The following is a 23,246-nucleotide window of genomic DNA, read 5'->3' on the forward strand; positions in this document are numbered from 1 at the left end:
AAAAAAATCTTATAAATAAAATAATATATATAAATAAGGCTTCACTTAATCGTTTAAAACACAGTTTTGACTTTTAAGTAATGATTGTAAGCTCATCAAGAAATGAGTTTGGTGATCAATCAATTAAATCACACATTAGAATTAGGATTTAGGACCACTGATTGAATTGGTTACGGTGATGTATAAGTCTATTCAATTTCCCATTTTGCCACTAATAAGGAATACATTCGGATCTTGAGCCAAATTGAATCGTGTCTTTGAATTGGAAAAACCCAAATCATTTCCTAATTCACTTCTTCATTATTGAAACTTTTGCTTAGATCGCACTTGGAAATTGGTAAAGCTATACTTCAAGTAAGATAAAGACATGTTAATCTATGAATATTATCATTATTATTCGTATTATTATTTTCCAGCTATTGTTGACAAGGGCTTGTTATTTTGGTTGTGTGTAGTTAGATGAGCTCGTGACCAACGTCTGCTTGTTAACTGGTAGATGAATGATAGTGATGCGTTTGACAACTCCTGACTTCTGGAAACCCAATTTTTACATTATTATATTTTTATTAAACTTTTAATGGCATCTGAATTAATCGCCTTACAACTAAAGTGTCAATTGAATTTTGAAAGAGTTCAATGGCAAAATTATAAAATATTTTTTTTACAATTTAAATATAAATATAAATACATATTATCAATCTTTTTTATACTAGAAAATATCATTAATTAAGAAAAAAGTATATTAAAAAATAGAAGATGAGAGGTATAAAAACAAGGGAAATTAAAAGAGTGTAGAATGGATTTCAGATTTTTTTTTTTTAGAAAATTACATAATTAAAACTATTATTCACGATTAAGAGATATTTTATTATGTAGTTAAATAAAAAATATATGATAAATTATAAAATTTACATATAATCAAACATTTGAAAAATGCCATTCTTTTCCTCAAAAATGCCACACTTGACTAGATGACTTCATCTTTTCCAAAATAATATCAGTACCAATTTATGTATATATTATACACAGATAGGGAAAGAGAGAGAGAGACAGAGACAGAGACAGAGTGGGAGTTGAATGAAAACGTGCATGGTGCATGTCGCTGTCGGAAAGCAGTATGGAAGATTTGGAGTGAGATTGATTCCGCCACCATGAATCACAGCTCAAACCCAACCATCGTGTCCACAAATTTTTTTTTCTGATGTCACCTGCATATGGTATATGATATTAAATTGATTTTTGTGCGGAGGATTAATACCGTGTTAAATAACAATAATGCTAGGGACACCGAAAAATCTGCATCGAAATTTTGTACCGATCTACGTATAACACACTTCTAATTTTTTTAACAATTTTTTCTAGTGAACGGCCGTCCATCAAATTTGGACGGCCGTTCACTCACATGGACGCCCGTCCATATTATATGGACAGACGTCCATATACAAGGGACGGGCGTCCCCATGTAAAGGACGCCCGTCCATAAATAAAATACAATAAAATTTTTTATAAACATTTGGGACGCCCGTCCCTTATGTTTGGACGGGTGTCCATAAAATAATAATAAAAAAAAAAAACTGCTCAACTTCTACACTTTCGCTTCTCTTCTTCTTCTTCTTGTTCTTCTTCTCTGATCATCTATTAACTGCCCACGACTTTTAACTAATCAGAGTTTTAAGTAAATGCATGTAGATATGCATATGGACCTATACATCTCCATACTCAATACTGATTAAGATAAGAATACATTATTATTATTATTATTATTATTATTATTATTATTATTATTATTATTATTAGCTCGACTTTGCCGCAGTTGCTGGATCTTTTCTGCATCCTTGGACATGAAAGTACAAGTTTTTCGTGGAGTGGGAGTTCTTGTATCAATGGAAGGTGGCTCGTCCTCATCTGGGATCACAAAGCTGTCTTGTACAGGCCAAGCAGTTGAGTACTTTTGCTGTTGAGGGTGCTGGTATAGGCTTTGATATTGATGGTTCAGTGGCTTCTTCCTAAAATCTGGAAATATTCCTCTCAAAATTTCCATAGCAGATGATTCAGTGTTGACAAAAAGCTTTGCAAAGGATCCAAAGAAGCCTTCTTCTTGCTTCTTCTGTTCATCCTCCGTAGGGATTAAAGGCGGCCTGACTGATTTCAGAGCCACTTAGGAGAAAGCTAGTTTTTAGAAAAAAAAAAAGAAAAAAAGAAAAAAAAAAAAAAGGAAGAGTATGGACGGGCGTCCATTCATAATGAACGCCCGTCCAAATGTAATAGACGGCCGTCCAAAATTTATTGACGGCAGTCTTAATGTTTATAAATTATTTTTTTATTGTATTTTAATGAAGGACGGGCGTCCTTTACATGGGGACGCCCGTCCCTTGTATATAGACATCCATCCATATAATATGGACGGGCGTCCATGTGAGTGAACGGTCGTCCAAATTTGATGGACGGCCGTTCACTAGAAAAAAATTGTTAAAAAAATCAGAAACGTGTTACACGTAGGCCGGTACAAAATTTCGGTGCAGGTTTTTCGGTGTCCCTAGCATTATTGGTTAAATAATAGTACGACATTCACAAATAATTACAACTTTTCGTACTATATTTGATGTAAAGAGAGGAATGAAAATGATAAATGAGAGATAAACTTCCACTGTTAATAACAATTTGCTTACAACTTAATCATACAATTAAACAAAAATTATATAAAATTTATGTAAAATAATTACGGATGCGTTTGACACATAATTTCTACCCATATTCTCAATCATATTCCCCAAATATTATTTGTTTTATTATTTGAAAAATATTAGTATATTTTTTTATTACTTTTAGACCCCTTAAGTTTATTAATTTCATAAATAACCCTAGAAAAAAGTTTAAAAATTAATAAAAAAAACTCTCACCTACCCATACTTGCCACATTCTGACAACTACCATCGGTGGTAGCCGAAATCTATCACAACAGCCTACAAACGATTGGAACTGACCTGTAATTCACCGATCTGACCGTCAGAAATGGCCATCATTGACCGACAACGATGGCAATATCAACGCCCTACCCACCGATCCAACCAGTCTGCGTTGTAACGACATTTGCCGGCCAGATTCTGGCGGTGGTGGCCGGAATCTGGCACTGTGGGTGGTGGAGGTATTTTTGTCATTTTACAAAAATTTTATATATTGGGGTGTTTAGTTAAATTAGCAAACCTAGGGGCTTTTTCTTTTTGTAAATTTTTAAATTTTACCTCGTAATACTCCCCTATTCAGCAACCCAATATTATTCCCAAAATCCTATCTAAAATAATAAAACAAACGGACCCTACTATATTCTTTGTTTTTTGTCTAATTGTATAACTCAATTATATAATTTGGTTGTAACTTACAACCAACTTATATAACTCAGTTATAACCAATGCTATGCTTACAACTTGTAAGCATAGCATTGCTCCTTTCACCATACATAGATCGATCCTTTTGTTGTGTAGTTGTATTGAATGGACCCTCATCGTAATCACCTATCTCTATCTTCATTGGCTGCCTCGTTTGATGTTGATTTGAAATATGATATTAACTATTCTGAATAGGATATGATAAGATTATGAGAATGTATTTGGTACACTTTTTTAAAACATTTTCTAAAAAATTTATGTTATTTTTAACCCCATATATTTGTTAATTTAGCTGAACACCTCCCCACAATCAAAGTTTATAAATTAACAAAAAACATCGCTATCCACCCAACTGACTGTTGGCAATCGGCCACCACCGTCGGACTGTGGCCGACATTCGTTAGAATGGTGCACGATCAACTAGACCTAGCCGATCGTGCACATGGATCTAGTCAAAAAAGGCCAGATCAGTGCACGATCGGCTAGATCTAGTCGGAAAAGGCAGATCTACAACTAGAATCTAGCCGTCATTAATGGCCAAAATCTATCTGTCAGCGATGGCTATATCTCTTTTTCAGCCAAATCAGCACATGATTGGCCAGATCTGGTCGATCATGCGACATTTCGACGCCGACTGGCGATCGACGGTGATTGTTGGTGATCGACAGTGGCTTGGATGGATGAGGTTGTTTTTGTTAATTTATAAACTTTTATTGTGAACTGTAATTGAATATTTTAAATTGAATAGAATAAGATTGAATTTTGAATTGAATTATGTGAATAGAGAAACAAACACGTTTTTACTTTTTACAATATAATAGAATAAGATTTGAAAAGTGTACCAAACAGGGATTAATATTCTCAAATTTTTGTTATAAATGAAACTATATTAATAAATTGATATGGTCACATGGATTAAAAAAAAAAAATGATAACAATATGTTAATATGTTAATATTATAATTTTCTAAATAAAAAATTTTGATTCAAATTTGAAATGTGCAATATCACTCACTGTAAACATATTATGTATATATTACATGTTACTACATTAGTTAAATTTAATAATTCTTATAACAAAGCACAAACTCGTGTTTATAAACTATAGGGTAATTATTTTGTGTTAACTATTACATATATTTGACGAGAAAATACTCCTCATAATAGATGTATGTACTCAGTTATGAACAAATACATGTTACTCACGTTGTTGATACATCACCTCTTAATTGGTTGTATATATCACTTTAATTGAATCGATAATTTCAAGCGACATCAATTATAAACTTATGAAAACTTAAGTTCATAATTAATCTAAATGTCAAAGTAGCACATGAATAATGTGTGACATTTAGCATCTAAACAGGAATATGCTAACTTATGTCTATCTGCATCTAACGGTCCATCCACATTTAAATTGGGGATAGAAAAAAAAAAATGAATACATATCTTCTACTAATTTTATAAATATGATATTAATATAAATATTTTTCTTACTGAAACTATAAGAAATTACATATCTAAGATTTATTTATTTATTTATTTTGTTTTAAGGGATTATACTAAACCCTCCCTGAGGTTACCCCAAGGAATTACCCTAAACCCCCCGCCGTTACCCAAACGTTATGAATTGGCTGTTTAATTAAATGGATGATGGGCAAAAGAGTCGTTGTAATAAAAAAATTCCTGTTGTACAGATAAATAAAGAAAGAAGAATACATCTAAGCCCAATAAATAAGGATTCTATTTTTATTTTTTAAACAAGAAAATAATAAAAGTAAAAACCTAAAAAGCCCATGACACCACCATGTACCAACAGCCAATTCCTGTTCAAATCGGCGGCCCCTATTATTTTTCGTCTTTTCTCTTAATCATATTCGAAAAAGAAACCCCAAATTTCTCTTCTTTTCTCATAATCAATCCTGAAAAGAAACCCTATATTCTACTATTGAATTCAAGTCTTTCCACTCAACATCATGAACACCTAATATGTAACCCACAAAATGTTTTCTCTAATGAATAAAGCAAATCCAAATATGGAAAACAACTATCTACCGTTGGAGGTGAGTTGAAGTTTTGTCGGAATAGCCAAGGAGAAAAGTCGAAGTTTTGCTGGAATAGTCATGGCAGAAAGAGTCGCCGCATGGCTTGGTTGTTGTGCGACCTATGCTAGGACCGACAGTGGGCGTGACGTGGCCGCTGTTGCACAACCAATCCACACACCAGTAGCAATTCTTTCATTGGGTTCCAGCTTCGGATTTGCTTTGTTATAATTTGTTTTTTTTTTTTCCCCTTTATTATGAGATTGATGATGGTGTAACATGTTAGGGTGGGGTTTTTTCTTTTGTGAGATAGATGATGGTTGGATAGTTTCAGTTTTGAGAGATGGTTGTGACTCTGTATTTGTAATGGTTGGTTTTTATGGAGTGATTTGAATTTGATGGTCGTGTAGATTATAATTTGATTTGTGAAATAAAGGAAGCTATTTTCAGCCTGAATAATAAAAAATAGAAGAGAAAAGAAGATGCCTCGCGAAGCAGGAGTTTTGCTCCCTTTTCAAGTTTTTGGGCTGAAATCTGGGTTCCTTACCAGCTATCACAGTAACACTGTCACTTATCCTGAGTTTGTAGGGTCTGTAATAAACTTTGAGATCACAATAACATTATGATTTATTTCATTTTTTGGGTTTATAGGATGTTCAATTATTAGATAAGGTGCATAATACAAGTTGGTTTGAACAGCTCGGTTTAAAAAAAAAATGTATAATATATATTAATTTTATAAAGTTAAAGGACAGGGGCAAGGTGGTTTCACTTATTTGCTACCCTTGTCACAGATTTTATAACGTTTGGGTAACGGCGGGGGGTTTAAGGTTATTACTGATATCCTGGGGGTTAGTAATACTCCCGTATTTTAATGACAAAACGGAACATGGCTTTTGGACTAAATTGATATTGCCCATGCGGGTCGCAGGAGCTACATGACATGAGCTCACTAATCCATATAGAGCTAAAATTAGAAAGCTAAGACGGGCTTCCAAATCCATAACAACCAAAAATTAGAAAAATGTAATGTTATATTGTTATTCTATCTTCCATTTAAACAGAGATAAAAAAAATTAACTTTATATTTCTATTGTTCTCTTTTACTTTTCAATTTGATTATATTATGGGTAAGAATATCTCGTATAGTTTAATTAATAGTAACTTGAAGAGTAAATGACTTTTTCACACCCAAGTTTACCTTAATGACACTTTTTCACCAAAAAAGTTTCAAAACACCACTTTTTTAGCCAAAGTTTATATCCCATTAATACTTAAAACACATTTCACTTTCTCAGCCGACATTTAGCGAGTTACCAAGAGTCAGGGTAAAATGAGTTTTATAGAGTAGAGATTGGTAGATCTAATAGTGCTAAGTCTAGTGACCGATTGAATATTCATCGTCAGAATTAGTTAAAAATCAATTAAGAATAGGAAACCCTAGCGTTGTGGTGTTTGACAATCCACAAGAAATCAAATGTCATAGTGAGAAGAGTTTTGTAGAGAGGAGACCAGAGGTTCAAATGGTGGTGATGAAGAGAATTTTCGTCAACGAAATCGGTCGGAATCGACTTTAAATAATAACTGAATATTAACTTTGAGTGAAAAAATAGTATTTTAAAACTGTTTGGGTGGGAAGGTCACTAAGTAAACGCTGCGTGGGAAAAAGTTGTTTACTCCAAAAATAAATAATAAACATGTTAAAGAAAAAATGCATTGTAAAACAGCCCCATAACTTATGGTAAAGCCAAAGCTAGAGATGGAAAAATGGCCCGACCCACGTTGGGCTTGGGAAATTTGCAAGTTGGGTCGAGCTCGCCAGCAAGTGCCGACTGGGTTACGCCTGCCTCTTTTTCAAAAGGGCCAACCTAGCTCGACCCAATAACCCTAGCCAAACAGGTTTTTGTGCTGGCCAGGCTTGACGGCCCACAAAAAAAGTAATTTTAATTTTTTAATGTTTTTGTCTTTTGTGTAATTTTTTTAGTTAACTGTTCAAATATCAATTAAATTAAATTAAATTTTTTTAGTTAACATTTCAAATATTAATTCAATTTTAATATAATTAAATTGTAATATAAGAAAAATTAGATTTATTCATTTATCAAAAAATAAAATAACAAATAACAAATTACAACAATTATTGCATCATTAAACACCTTACCAAGAAAAACCCAGTTGGGACAAAAACTTGGTAAGGAAAAACGAATGCAATAATTAACAGTTAATTTATAAATTACAAAGTTACAATTTACAAACAACTAATTTGAAGGTTGATTATGACCTCCCTCAGCTGTATCATCTAAATTACAAAATTGAAATGATTCTATTAAAATATCGTCAACAACCTTGTATTAATCCTGATGGCGCGATCGTTCCCAATTTCGAAGACGTGTGAGAACTTTAATCAATTTTGGTGAAAGTTTAGTCATCCTTTCATTTAAAATTCTTCCACTTGCACTAAATGTTTGTTTGGATGAGACAGTAGAGACAAGAACAGAGAAAACATCTAGGGTAAGTCTTGATAGTGTCGGAAAAATATATTTTATGGTTTTCCAATTATTTAAAACATTAAAGTTGGCTCTTTCTTGTGAATCTGCTGGTAGCAAGTCAAGGGTTCCTAAATATTGGTGAAGCTCATTACTCTACAGTTGCATGGAGAGGATTATATTCGTTGTTAATGCTTCTAAAGAGGAGGCTATGCTTTGGGTTCGGGTCTTCTTCCGCCTATCAATTGCACTCCAAAAGTCGAAGAGTGCATTTGTGTCTTTTGGTAGTTCTTCCTTGGGTATTGCGCCTCTTCGCAAGTTTTCATACCTACTTTCATATTGCAAATATACCTCTCCAAGACACTTACTTATCTATCCTAGTTGATTGGCATAGTCTTCTTCTTGTAAATTTTCATTTAACATGTCTAAAACTTGTTCTAAACTCGCTAATTTAAGTCTAGGATCAAATATAGCATTTAAACAATAAATAAAAGGAATGAGTTTCCAATATTTTTTTAATTTAAATTTCATTGCTTCTATTGGTTCCACTAAAATTTAATTGTTTCTGTTTCGAGCAAATAAATTTGAAATTTCTAAAATTGTATGTATTATCAATGGACTAGTAGGATAATACACATCAAAAAGTTTTAAGGTGGTAACATAAAAAGTTTTAAGAAACGAATAAAAATTGTGAGCTATATGTCAATCACACTCTACTAAAAAATAAGGACCCCTCTTATTTACTACAAAATAACTAATTAAATTTGTAAAAGGTAAACATTGATCAAACATTAAATAAATATTATTCCATTTAATTGACATGTCTAATGCAAAAGTTTTAGGAGACAAATTTGAAGTTTTACAAGCATCTTTAAATTCATAATTTCTTCTATTACTACTAGTAATCTAAGCTAAACAATCCATAATTCTATCAATAATGTGACATGCACAACGTTGGTAAAAAAACTTCAGATTGTTATAAAAAAGAAAATTTAGTTTAAAAAAATATACAACTCTACTGTTAGCACTTGTATTATCTAAAGTTAGACTTATTACTTTGTTAACCAAATCATATTCTTCTAAAACTTCAATAATTTTAAAATAAATTTATTGACCAATATGATCTACATCCATTGATTTAAATCACAATAAAGATTTGTTTAATTTACATTCGTTATCAAATATAATCTTGTGTAGCTCTACCACTCCAAATATCGGTTGTTAGAGCTACACTAACATGACAACTATGTATTTTATTTCTTAATTTTAATTTTATTTTGTTAAATAACTTTATTAAATCATTTATAGTTGCAGTTTTAGAATAAGTTTTAAATTCTGGTAAAAATGAATTTTTAATAAATCTTTCAGAATATTTATCTTCAGCCTTATTAATAGGGATCAGTTGCAGCAATATATAAAGCTAATTATTTTCTATATACATCAGAATTATAACGCCAAGTATTACCTGTACTAGTTATTTGAGTTTGATTGATTTGTCTATATCAATGATGATTTATATGTTTATTTGCATGCTTTTTTAAAGTATTAGTACCATTACTTGCATCAGCTTTATAAATATTTCCACAATAATTACATCTTGTTTTCTTCACTTGAACTCCATTTTATATCCTGTAAAACTTTATGAAATGCATCTAAACATCTGATGTGTGCCTATTGTTGGTTTCAGTAGCTGCAATTGATGAACCCACTTTTACTACATATGGAGTTGGACGAGGACAACGATTACGAGAATGACCTTTAGAACCAATGGGAGCTGAAGCAGCATGAGGAGGGAGGAGGAAAATATTATGAGATGTATCAAATTCTGAGAATGAGAAAGCGGGACTATTTGACTCTATTACGTTTGTGTTATTCAATTCAATGAAACTAGGATAATTTTCTTCATCATCGAAATTGATGGTGGGATTATGGAAATATCTACCAATTCTAGTTATATAAAAAAAAAAATGGATATAAAAGAATTAAATGAGGAAAATTGAAATTTGGAAATATGAATTGAAAATTGTAAAAAATGATAAAAATTAAAATGAAAGCAAATTTACAACTGAGATTTGAAATTTTTTCAGAGTAAGAGCAATTGAAGAAAATGAAAGAATTTTAGATGTGAGAAAATACGAGAAGTTTAAACCCTATTTATAGAGAAAAATGGAAGAAAAGAAAATGATCGAAAACACCCTCCCATGACTATTTGAAAGGTAAATTTGGTTTTCGATTTTTTTTTTTGGGCCAATTGTTGGCCCGCCGGGTTGTCCGTAGGCAGCTGCGGGCCAACCGGCCGGATGGCTTTTAAAAAAAAAAAATCAACTCGCCCTGCTGGGATACCCGGGCCCGGCTCAGCCAAAGCAAAATCTGTAGAAAGAACTAGTACGGGCAAAATTTGTAGAAAGAAGCAAATGGGAACAGCAACAGCGCCATGGAAGCTGCTTCTGTTACACGCGATGGAGTCCAACTCCCACCTCAAGCACTCGTCTTTCTTTCAGCTTGTACGTTTATCATTAGTTATTATTTTTTTTTTTTTTGGGTTCATAGTTGATTTTATGCTAAGTTTGGGTTTCAGGCAACGATTGGATTAAATGGGAGACCTTCGAATCGCACCGTCGTTTTCAGGTATTCTCTCAATTGAACCAAATTCGTTTGAAACAGAAATGGAATTAACGCCGTCAGTGGTTGTTGGGTTTTCAGAGGATTTCAAGAAAACAGTGACAAGATTCAAATCAACACTGACACACGTACTCGCAAGGTTCTGTAATTTTGGTTTCGTTTTTATTTAATTTATCCTATTTTTATTGCAGTCTCTTGTGTGTGTTGAGTTTTGGCTTAAAATTTGCAGATTGAAGAGCTTAAGCATTGTCCATTTGCCGAGGTAATTAGTGTTTGAGGTATACATATCGGATTGTTTGATATAATGAATTCAAAACTTTAAAAGTGCTCAAGTATGTTTGGTTATTTTCAGATGAAATTTTGATGTTTCAGATATGTTGGTACTTTACCGACTCTTGGGAGCAATTTCGGATCAATGGAAGAATTGATATTATTGATGGGTTGGATCCTGATCCTGTCAAACTACAGGTGATACTGGGTGTTGTCCCCTAATTTAAAGTGCATACGAGTACCCATTTTATTTTTGTTTATAGCATAGTGTTGCTCAGTTTTGCAACTTGATGCTGTATTTTGAGATTGACTTGGATGAATTGGTTGGTGTTTGACGTATAAAATTCCATTAGAAATCTGATAGTTTTCCTTTGAAATTCATAATTGATTACATGCGAAGAACATTTAAAAAAAAAAAAAAAGAAACCCCCAAGATTCCATGATTGAATTACCCTTCTATATCTGAACTCAAGTTGTGTTGAAGTTTAAAACATTCATGGCATGAAGTTCATTCCAAGCGGATGGTTGAAACTTTTGGTTTAAGCAAGTGGAGGGCATTGACATCCAAGTTCAACTATTAGGGTTGTGGCAAACCTAACTTTATGAGTAATAGGCTATTTGTGATTTTCCATAACCTGCAGCAATTGGGGTTCTTCTGCTGCTTCTTCTTGAGATGCTAAATCTCAATTTGAAATATTCAAAACCTTTGTGCTTAGGGTGGGGTGCTTAGTTTCTTTTTCCTGTTAATTACCTGTAATTGTGGATCATAGTTGCACCTGAAGCTGCTAGCGTGGTGGCTGATATGTGGAAACTATGATAACTTAGTCCTTCTGTGTGTTTGTGTGTGTATGTTTGCTCTGCTTGAATATATTTACATTATCAAATGCCAAATAGCTTGACAAGAAACCTGCAATGAGATCATTATTTCTAGCTGGTGTTTTCGTTAAGTGGAGAGTCCTACACCCTGCTGTATATTAATGAAAATTAAGTTCCATAATAGATTACTTTGTTATATGCATTACCTAATAGATTTTGCTATCATGCTTTAATAACAATCTATCTCTCTCTTATTAAAGGCAATCTACATATTTTGTTTCATTTTTTTTTCTAAATTTCATGATGCAGATAAGAGAGAAATCTTGGTCTGCGAGTTCTGTGAAATCAAGATTGCAGTACTTGGGCCCTAATCCAGATCTTCCCTGTCTAGAGCAACAACCCCTGGAGTTTTCTCTAGATTCTTCTACTGGCCCAGTTGATGCATTTTGCCTGCTGGTTCTAGATCCAGATCAGGTTAAAAAAATCTTCCTTAAAAAAGTCTTGACATTTTTGTATCTCTCTTTAACTTTTAACAGTTTGCATCTTATATCACAGGTTGATTACTTGAATCTGAAGAGAAATCAGAGGCTAATGTTTACATCTAGACTAAGTGATGATGGAGAGAAATGCTGGACTTCAGAGAGTGTCAACCCATAATCTCGATTTTGTATTGGTAAGAATAATAATGAGAAAATCTGTTGCCACCTTGAACTTGAAACTTTTATAGAATTATTAGGGATTTGATTTGATATTTTTTAATAAAAAATCCATTCATGCACCCTAACTACTACAGATTCTTTTCTTTTACCTGCTGGAATATAAGAGTGATAAGATTTATAAAATTTTCTTAAATAAATTAATACTACAAACAGGCAAAAGTCCTACTTACCTGATTGATGTGAAGTCCTGAAAATCAATGTTGTGAATGTATGTAAACCTTCCATGTAAAGCATCTTGCTTAAATGAGTATCCATTACAATGTGTTGCGGGAAAGTGGAGAATGAAGGAAATGTATTGGGGGAAGTAAGTTTCTTTCAAAACTGAGGTTATGGAATACTCATTTGAGCAAGAGGCCTTTCTATGGAAAGAATAAGAAAATTCAGCCATGCCTTTCAGGAAATAAAAAGACTAATCTTATATTCTTTTCATATGTATCTCATCTACCACTACTCACAATTCTCTCTGAGAGGTGGTTGTACCAGCCTGGCCAATTTTAATTATTAGTTGTTGAAAATTTTCCTTCAGTGGAATACGGATATTTGGGCTGTTAGCTGGGCATGAAACAGCATTGCCTAGTCTTATTTGCCCAAACTTTTGAAGAAAGATTCCTTGTGGAATATTTGATTATCGAGACATTCTTAGGTAATTTATAATCATATTTTTAATAATATGTAGATTTATTTTAACAATATGTTAGTATTTGTTTTAAAAACACTATCTTATTACAATCTAAAGTTTTTATCCGGCTAAAAGATTTGAGTATAACAGTGTTTAGAATATGATTAAATCGCTAAGTGAAGAGGTATTGTGCTTCTCAAGTTAATTGTACTACACTATTAAGTACTACACTACTAAGTACTACATAATGATATTAGGAGTAGATTTAAATATTTTAATTAAGGTCATTGTGAGTATATAATTTCAACTCTAATTCGTGTAAGCACTCAGAAACATGCGATTATGGGGGTTGGTGCTTGTTTAAAATTCTATTCGTTTCACTGGTCTAATGGATCTTAAAATCCAGATGGATGATATGTCTGATTTTCAACATGTACCCCATGTTTTTGATAAAGTGTCTCACAGTCTCTTCCATCAACCTTTTTTTTTTTTTTTTTTTTTTTTTTTTATTGGGTGTACCACGTCCATGTGATGCTCAACGTGTGGCTAAGAAGGAGGCCTATCCGCCTTTCAAAGGCTGGGTGACCTCAGAGTCAGTTCTATTATTGACTTTCTGATTTGCTGGCTGCTGCAGATAAGGTATGTTGTAAATTTGTGCGTAAAATTTACACTTGCTGCATTAACTGAATTATTATCATCAATATTAATACTAACTAGACATTAACTTGTCTGTGATTAATGGGTAAATGTGGATTTCTAATGGAATACAGTATTTGGGGTTTAGGGTGATGCCAAGTCCTGGCAACATAGAAAGCCAAGCATTTTTATTCGTTTATATTGTTTAGCTGCATACATCAGTATGCTTCTCACAATTTTTGTGCGTTGGTGTAAGTTAAGATTGGATATGGTTGCTGCTTTGTTTATCATCAATAACGCATAGGGCTTCAAATTTTGTTTTGTTTCTCACTTTCACTGCCATTCACATTACTTAAAACTATCGCTATTTGCTGTAAAATACAACCTTTTCACTGTTCGCAACTGCTACTACCTACTACTCCAATAATATTTTCAAATTTGGTCTGCCCAAAAATAGCATCTAAAAGTAAATGGCCCTTAAGCTGCATGTGGGATTGTATTTTGTGATTGGGTTGTTTGTTTTCTGGATTTTGGAATTGTTATAGGCAATAATGACCATTTTGGTTCTCTCACTGTGTTTTATACATAAATTTATCAGTTTCCCAATTCGTTATTTATAGTAGAAATCACATTACGTAAAACATTATATAATTTAAAATGAGTAAATTGGAAAGATGGTTTATCAGTTTTATTAATTTCCCAACCATTACTTCTTTACACCCACAATTTCACGGTGTCAGAGAAATGAACCATAGATTTTACACACTTGCACTAAATTCATCCCATTTTGTGCGATTTAATTTATTAAAAATTTCTAACACTTGGGCAAGTCTGCAGGCGGATGAGGTAGTGTCTCCAGCTCTCCTTTCCCATTCTTCACTATCAATACTGTACCTAATCCCCACGACTGGTGTATATCGAAGTGACAATGCATAAACCAAACCCCTGCATTTAAATAAACTTTATCATCACGTAGTAATATTTACATTCTAACAAGTCAATACATACATAATTATCCAGAAACAATGCTTGTTTAACAATTAAAGGAAAAAAAAAAAAAAAAAAAAAAAAGACATTACCTGGATTGTCTGCAGTGAACCGAATTGCAGCCCATCCGCCTACAGGAACTCCAATTGTGTTCATGTAAGGGGGATCCACCAGATTGAAATTTACAGTTTGTGGATTATAGTTGCCGGTACCATAACCCACAACATAGAAGCTGTAGCCATGAAGATGAATTGGATGGTTTTCGGTGGTGAGGGTCCCAGTATCTTGCAAGATAATTTGCACTCTAGTTCCATATTCAAGGATCTTGGTCCGAGTCCCATTCATTGACTGTGTGTCATTAGGGATGTTATTAGGAGCCCCATTGACAAAGTCATAGAATTTAAGGGGCGCACCAGGGAAGTCCTCTGTGAAATGGCCATCAATTTTCTTATAATAAGCTTCCAAAACTGAAACACTAGGCTTAATAAAACTAATGTTGTTCATTGAAGCTGCCATAACCCCATTATTAACTCCTTGGCAATTTTGTTGGGGTGTTTTGGACTGGCACTTTTGGACATTCAATCCAATCGTGACAAAAAGGTTACTGTCTATTTCTTTTGGAACTTGAACAGGATTTAAGCTTCTTAATCCATCCATGACAGTCTTAACAGCAAGATTATCGTTAAAGTTTGGTAATTTAGCTGGAAATGATAAACTATTCGGTATGGCTCCTAAGTATTGGAAGTAAGAAATTGCTGATATGTTTTGAAATGAGACGTTCTGTGCAGACATGTATGGTCCCATAGCCATGGAATATTTTGCTGTTGGTTGATCAGCAGTGACGAGGACGTTCATGGTCTGTCCTGGTCCAAGCATCACACGGTCTGTAACGAATGGCTTTGTGTACTCAGCATCAGCTTCCACAATTGTTAATTTGTGATTAGCAATAGCGAAAAAGTTCTCCATGTTTAAGCCTGCGTTTATTAGCCTTAATAGATACGTCTTCCCAGGGACAACGTCAATCTTATACACATCTGAAATTATGATTGCATTAATTAAATAATCTAAAAGTTAAAGCGATAAATTATATTAAAAAATTGCTTAATTATTTACCATTGACAGAGCAATTGTAGTTGGGACCAGGGTGGCCGTTGATGGTATATGCATTAGCCGGTGGAGGAACTCCTCCGCTAGCTAGAACTTGCCGCTCAAGTTGTACTACGTCCTGCAGCCAATACTCACCTGACACATTTCAAAATATAAGAATTCGGAACAAATTCAATTTACATGCATTAGTTTTAATTAATCATTACACAGCTTTACCAAGGATTATAATATGCTCTTCATGGGGGTACTTGAAAGGGTAAGGGACCCCAGTCTTGGGATACACAATAAGAGCACCATAAACGGTGCCCCGAAGCCATGAAACATGAGCATGCCAAAAAAACGTGCCCTTCTGTTGAACCAAAGTGAACTCATATGTGAAAGTCTGTCCTGGTTGAATGGGGCACTGGGTAATGTAAGACGGTCCATCAAACCAGCACGAGAGTCTTTGCCTCACTCCATGCCTGCAAATATATAAATGGCCAATAACAAATTTAAGATCATTAATTAATTAATTAATGATTTATCTAATGGACGAAATATTGATAGCTTACCAATGAATTGTAGCATTGTAAGGTGATTGATTAGTAACTTTGACAATCACTCTATCATCTTCTTGTGCATAAACTACGGGGCCTGGGAACATGTTATTGACTGTGACGATTTCATTGGAGTTACACAGTTTAGTGACTCTCATAGTTTGTATCTGATTGACATGATCAAAACTGTAAGTCATTAGAAAAAGAAGTTGAAACATATTCAGTTAATATACAAATATTAAATGATAAGAGTAGTAAAAGAGACCTTGAAATCATAAAATCTAGTTGATCTCCCTCCAGGCCAAATCGCCATAACATGTACTGTGCAGGCACAGGACAACAAGCTTAACCATAGAATGAATAAAGTATTGGTTAAGCTGGACATTTTGAGAGAGAGAGAGAGAGAGAGAGAGAGAGAGAGAGAGAGTGATTAATTACAAGAGTTGAAGTGGAGAGTAGAGTGGGAAGAAGGTGGTTTTAATAGAGAGTGAGGGATGTATTTTTTTAAGGTCGGGAGGGGGAAAGGGGGTTTGTCTAGTTGTATTATGTTTGTCAGCTTTCATGATTCCTCTAACATGGTTTCGTGATAATAAGATGTTGGAAGCGTGATTGTATATTGTGACCCAATGTGGGGAAAGTTTAGCCTAATTCTCTTTATATCTTTTAAAGGAATAAAAAGATGGTTTATTTTCTTTATGGTTCATAATTTGTCAGCAATTTTGCTGTGGAAATCATGTCTTTTTGACTGAGAAAATAGCCCTATCTATCTATATATATATACTTACCTCTAATAAATCCTCTAAACCCCACTAGCACACCAACCATAGCACAGCCAGCCACTCTGCTAGGTCTGAGTCGATCGATGCCTTACAAATAATGATACCACAAATAGAAGGAATGTTTTTACATGACAGACATCCGCCAATGAAATGCTAGAAAAAGAAGTAAAAAAAGACATTTAGCTTTGCAGCACTCAAACAAAAATGTGGGCTTGTTTGTTATGCTTTTCTTAGACATCTTCTTAACTTCTTTTACTCAATCATAAGCAAACTTCCTGCACGCCATCCTAATACTTGTGCCTCTGTAACTGTGGCCCTCTCCTGTTCACACCAATTTCTTTATTATCTTTGTAAGATTATTTGTCAAATGTTTGTTCATCATTAATGTCAACAATTTTTACCCATTTCACTCTTGAAGCTCTATGATTAGGGTGATGAAATTATGATTGATGATTGAGACTCCCATGTGATTGATTAACCACTTATCTTGAGAGATTATTGCATATATATATTTACTGTCCTTAAATAAACAACTTAAATAGCAGTAGAAGCTTCTATTATATAAGTAAGAAACTCTGCAAGTTAGTGTTTCAATTCGCAGAATACCCATCTTAATCTAAATTGAAATTAAGAGCATGAACTGAAGGTTTCTCAAGTTTCAAAACCTTGGAAAAAAAAAATCAAAGTAAATTAAGAGTGATTGATTTGCATAGAGGGTGCTCCTCAAAGCAGGCACAAAAACAACTGTAAGACAATAAATAGTTATAAAGGAATGTGTAGAATTGCATGCACAATATTCCACCCAATTGACAAAAAGGGAAACTGAAAAACTTGAAGAAAATATACATAATGTCGACCAAAATTCAGTGAATAGATGATTGTGTCCAACTGAAAACTTATGTATCATGCTGCAGGCCTGCGTGTGAAAGTATCTTCTTTGCTGATTAAAAACATGATTATTTCTCTATTAATCAATTAAATCCTACACTACGTACTCCTTATCAAGATTTATTTACATAAATTGAAGCAGTTGGCCTAAAAACTCCACGTAAACGGAAGACATTAATCAACCCATTTATATATCTTCCAATTCAAAGAAAACTAATTAAATAAATACAACATTCTAACCGAAACATAGACCTTTTTGCTCTTATTTAATAAATATAAGTTGAGTATATGTAATGTTTGGTTAAATAGTAATAAGTTTATGTATCAACATCAAGATCTTTGATAAAAGAGTGCATAGGATAGGAGTTGAAAATTAGGATCGTCAGCTTTCACTTATAGGGACAAAATGTTTAGGTCTAAAAGAGTTGACTCTCCACTTCTTAAACATATAATGTAACTTAAGCTTTTTCTGCTACAGCATAATTACACTTGAAAAAGAATAAATAAAATTTAAGAGTGAACTGCACTCCACCAAATATCTCTTTTAATTCTAATTCTTTAATGGTCTCTTTTCATAAATAAATAATTATCTCTTTTAATTCTTTAATGGTTCTAGATCCAGATGGTGCCTTAAGAGTATCAATAATACTATACTTACAAAGAAAGATCTTTGTAAAATTTCTTTGTAAGTGTAGTATTACTCTAAGAGTATTTATGCATCGACATTGCAATTAAGACAGCTTTTTAATCCGGTGTGCAAGATGTCAACTAATTCGGTGATAAAAAAAAAATATGTAGAAATATATATAATTAAAAATTAAATGTTTATTTACCAAACACTATTTCAACTTTAAAGCAGTACACGTAGGATGCTTAATTAGCTCAGTAATTACTATTAAAAAGACATCAAGAATTCAGTAAGGTTAGAGAAAATGCCAACGGTTATCGATAACAATCAAATATAGTCTTACCTTAAGGGATTGGTTTGATAGTTAATAAAGTTTGTTCAATTTCTTGAGTTTTTGAGTTTAAATTTTGAGGTCACTTATCACAATAATATTGTGATTTATCTGATTATTTAGACTATAAAGTATTTAATAGACTTTCAAGATTAATTGAAATGTACGCAAACTGGTTTGAATATCCTAATTACTAACCAAAAAATAAAAAATAAAAATATGGTCTTACAAGGATCGAGGAAATGTGTTTAGTGGTTCTGCCTTCTGCGAGTTTCGTAAACAATGGTTGTGAAAGAATGATTACTGTTACGCTGTCTATAAACTTTCTTTGTAACAAACCTATTATAATATTAAGGAGGTGATGTGTTTGTATTTAATTGTTAATTGAGTTAGTAATTTTGAAGAATAAAACTGTTCTAATTCATAAATATTATCCTTCCAAGGTCCATCTTGTCCTTTTCTGGCCAAATTCCGGAAGGTAAAGCCAAAACCTTGTAGCATGCAGCCAATAAAATAGTAGAATGTGTAGCCACAGAATCCAGGAGTTACTCAAGTTAGCAGATGAGAAAATTAGCAAAAAGAACAGAAGAGGCATTAAATACTACCAGTCTCATTTCCTGGACTCTGCATAACCATTTGGCATGTAAATGCAACACAGCTAAATAGAAACTCCTTACAAATTGACAGTCCATTGTAGCAAAGCAGAACCCAGCATTTGAATGCAGGTATCTGAATTCCATTACTTTTTCGGACCTCCCAATGAAGCCAAAAAAGTTAAAGAAACTCTATACAGTATACACACCAAGACAAAATTTTGTAACAAACCATTGTAACCTCCTCGCACTAAAAGTTTATCTTATAATCAAAAGAATCATGTTTTTATTTGTTAGGCTAGTAGCTCAAGCAGAAAAAAGGTGTTTGAACTCCATATTTCTCTCTCTTTTATCTTCTTCAATATCAGTTACACACAGAAACTCATATCATGGCCATGAGATGTTTGAGTTTTTCAACCCAGAGAACTGACAAAGTACAGGTTTCAAGAAGTAGGATTCTGGAGGAGAAACGAGCTAGGCTCTACATTATCAGGCGTTGTGTTTTGATGCTGCTTTGCTGGAGAGATCATGAAGATAAGTGATCAATTTTTATGGATATGCAGTATGGTATATAATTACCTTAGTCTGGAACCATATAAATTAGGCTTTATGAAGAAAATAGGGTAACAATAAACATAGTGTTGCAAGTAATCCAAACTCTGACCATCTATGTACTGCCCATCTATGCATTTTCTGTTTTACTTCATCTTTCTCTCTTTCTGGGGTGTTATTTATATTTACTTTGAACAATCATCTTTCTTGACTCACTTGAACAAGCCTGCACGCTCAACCTCAAACAAAACTAACCCACCTACTACTTTTCCTTTCTTTTGTTTCTCATCAGAAGTTGCAATTTAATGGCATGTATATGATAAGGTAAAAATCTTATACTAGCAGAGAAATTTAAAACTACTTGTGGCAGGGTGTCATGTTAGGATTTCGACAAAAAGAATTGCAATGAATTTCATAGGCAACATGGACTAATAATTAGAGAAGCAAAAATATATTTTTTTGGATGCTACAGCAAAGGTTTTAATTCGGCAGCATAGAAAGTCACCCACACATTTTAGCATCCAGATTTGCCAAACAACTCCAGAAGTGGAGAACATCATCTGAACTGCCTCACAAACTATTAGAATGATCACTGTCTTCAACAAATTAAGTCACATTAATAGATTTTGTTGTATGCTGCAGCAAGGATGTTGTTCTCGCAGCAATTAGAAAACTATGTTGCATCTCATTAAACCAGACAAAGAAACGACATTGGCATAAATTCACTCCATACTCTTTACAAACAAGATTTTCCGACAACTCCCAGTTGGGAAACATTCCTTAGATTAAGTCACTCCTTAACGGTTAAAGAAGTAATGATAGATTTTGTCGTGTGCAGCCGCAAAATCCTCATTTTGTCGCCAACTGAAAATGTCAAATCTAGCTATCCAACAAAATTAATATGATAGCATCCAATATCGGAACCACACTCTTACTCTTTTTCACCAAGATCTCGCAACCTACTCCACATTACAAATGTTCCCTGAATTAACTCACTAAATGCTATAATAAATGAGAATACCAAAAATTTCTCAGTAGACTGCTGTACGCTGGAGCAGATATATCGCTTTGGTGGCAATCAAGCACGTCATTTTGCATCAAATAGGAGAAAGAACAATATCAATGCATGAAACCTTAATCGATAGCCTTTAGCACTAACATTTCCCAACCAACTCAACAACAAAGAAACAATCCCAAATTCAAATTTCTAAACACAACCTTTGTATCACCAACTATTAACAGTCATTGCAGAGAAAACAAAACAGGTAAGGAATCAAATGATGTGCATGAAGGGTAACAATCATTCATTTCTCTTATATAGTTGTACAGCAAAGAAATATTAGAATTTGATTATCTGGTTAAAAAAAATTTGTGAAGAATGAACAAGTACCTTAAAATTCCACCAAGACAGCCAGTAATTGGCTCCGCAAGTTCAATCTATGTAAACTGCTGTTTCCTTTTAACCTCTGAAGTCTGAAGTCACTGATATAAAATCCTTAAACTTTAAGAAGGGATGCTCTGTATTCAGTTCTCTCTCACTGCTGATGGAGGTGAATGAAAAGCCCTATCAACTCTCCAATTAACTTAAATGCTCATCAAGCAGCTAAATACTTTGTCAAGCAATATTTAAGTATTTCAGAAAACAATATATGATGTTGTGACCAAAGGGAAAAGCACCCTTCAAACACAAATTGTTTTAAAACTCCAATTAGAACTACTACTCTACCTTAAACTGGTCTTAGTTTGCCTCACATAAAAACTATCACAACAGCAAGGCTCACTACAGGTAAATCAGAACATCTAATCATTGTGTTGGAAGGAGATCAAAACAAACAAAAATCAATCTCCATGAATTTTCCTGACATAGACCAAACTAAATATTCAGTCCACATCTCATTGTACTCTGCTGACTCAATATTCTAGCTATTACTGACTGTTCATAAGCATCCAATTCCTTAAGTAAAACAACACGACGTGATAGTAAATTTTAGATGAAATGCTATTCAAATTCAGACCAAAACAATGTACAAAACTATTTCATTTTTAATCTAAAAATCTAAGTCAGCAAATTGTAAATGTGACCAGAGAAGAACTTAAATACAATTCAAACTTGCAGATGGACGAAATTTTCCCCATCATAGAGAATTTTAGAAAAGCTCAATTGAATTAGAGAAAATAAATGAAGATGGAAATTCAGACTTAACCCATTTAGTTTTTAAATAGATAACCTCACAATGACATAAGTAAGTTAGAATTTTCATGTATAACCATATTTATTTACCATTCGATTAGTAAATAGAAGCAAGTTGATGAGGCGCAAGTTTCTACAAGAAGCTACATGCGTTGATACACAGATTCTTCCCAAAACAAGAAAAGAAAAAACACAAATATTTATATAAAAAGAAACCATACATAACGAACCCTAGAAGAGTAAAATATGATCAAACTTGAAGCTTATTGACATCGGAGGCGACGGTGGGCTCCAGGCCGTCTTGGCCGGTGGGTCTGGCCAACATAAGTGGTCGATCCTTGGCCTCTTCCTCGTCTTCGAGATCGGTGGTGCTGAGGTTGATGCAGGAGCAGCGTTCCAGCGAGGCAAAGAAAGCGATGGCGACGTTGGTGCCCACCCAGTTGGCCATGCGATCCAATTTATCACATGACATGAAGCTGCAATTATTGTCCATTGATTGATTGATTGATATATTGTTGGGTGAGATTTGACTCATATTGATGATGATGATGAGTATCACAGGGAGAGGACAAACGGAACCTTGTTCTTTTTGTTTGTTACTACTACTATGTAACGGACCGTTGTTGTTTTTGTATGCCTCCGTTTGGCAGAAGAGCTATTAAAAAGAGTATAACTATGCCGTATTTTATATTGGAAAATGTTAACACGTGTCATTTATATTACAAAAGGTTTATCTTATTAACATTTTTTATCCAAATGTCTATTTTTAAGAATCAAATTTAAAACAAATCCTTTCAAATTGAATCACTAAGCAAAACGATCTTACCCCTTTACTTTCACTTCTCTCTCTTCTTTTCTCTTCTCTTCCTCCCTTTTCACTGAAACAGCACTACACTTATAACGTTTTCATACAATCCTGATATGATAATTCGTGATTGGTTAATTGGGTCTCATTTATCTAAATGCAAGTTAATCAATCATAAACTGTCACATCAATATTGTATAAAAAAGTTATATAAAAAAGTTATAAGTGTATGTTTTATTGTTTTCACAATTACT

General features: G+C 33.5%; 2 protein-coding genes across 4 annotated transcripts; one reads left to right on the forward strand and one right to left on the reverse strand.

Annotated features, from left to right (window-relative positions):
- The first annotated feature begins 10,259 nt into the window (after positions 1–10,259).
- On the forward strand, positions 10,260–12,399 carry LOC116111973 (pyridoxine/pyridoxamine 5'-phosphate oxidase 2-like). 2 transcript variants are annotated; one of them, XM_031398148.1, is made up of 7 exons: positions 10,260–10,417; positions 10,492–10,541; positions 10,599–10,674; positions 10,765–10,797; positions 10,908–11,003; positions 11,931–12,095; positions 12,177–12,399. In XM_031398148.1, exons 1-7 carry the CDS (start codon positions 10,328–10,330, stop codon positions 12,276–12,278), a joined length of 612 nt encoding a protein of 203 aa, XP_031254008.1. In that variant the 5' UTR covers positions 10,260–10,327; the 3' UTR covers positions 12,279–12,399. The 2 variants fall into 2 exon arrangements, with proteins under 2 accessions (XP_031254008.1, XP_031254009.1); XM_031398149.1 differs by having other exon boundaries at positions 10,617–10,674.
- Positions 12,400–14,277: 1,878 nt separating this feature from the next.
- LOC116111943 (laccase-6) lies at positions 14,278–22,439 on the reverse strand. Of its 2 annotated transcripts, XM_031398104.1 has the most exons (7): positions 22,278–22,439; positions 21,387–21,537; positions 16,241–16,392; positions 15,906–16,150; positions 15,696–15,824; positions 14,675–15,616; positions 14,278–14,540 (listed from the first exon to the last, which is right to left on the reverse strand). In XM_031398104.1, the coding sequence occupies exons 3-7, from the start codon at positions 16,381–16,383 to the stop codon at positions 14,410–14,412; spliced, it is 1,590 nt and encodes a 529-aa protein (XP_031253964.1). In that variant the 5' UTR covers positions 16,384–16,392; positions 21,387–21,537; positions 22,278–22,439; the 3' UTR covers positions 14,278–14,409. The 2 variants fall into 2 exon arrangements, with proteins under 2 accessions (XP_031253964.1, XP_031253963.1); XM_031398103.1 differs by lacking the exons at positions 21,387–21,537; positions 22,278–22,439 and adding an exon at positions 16,491–16,636.
- Between the last annotated feature and the right edge of the window lie 807 nt (positions 22,440–23,246).

Source organism: Pistacia vera, unplaced genomic scaffold, assembly GCF_008641045.1.
Source record: "Pistacia vera cultivar Batoury unplaced genomic scaffold, PisVer_v2 Contig655, whole genome shotgun sequence".
NCBI classification, from domain to species: Eukaryota; Viridiplantae; Streptophyta; class Magnoliopsida; order Sapindales; family Anacardiaceae; genus Pistacia; species Pistacia vera.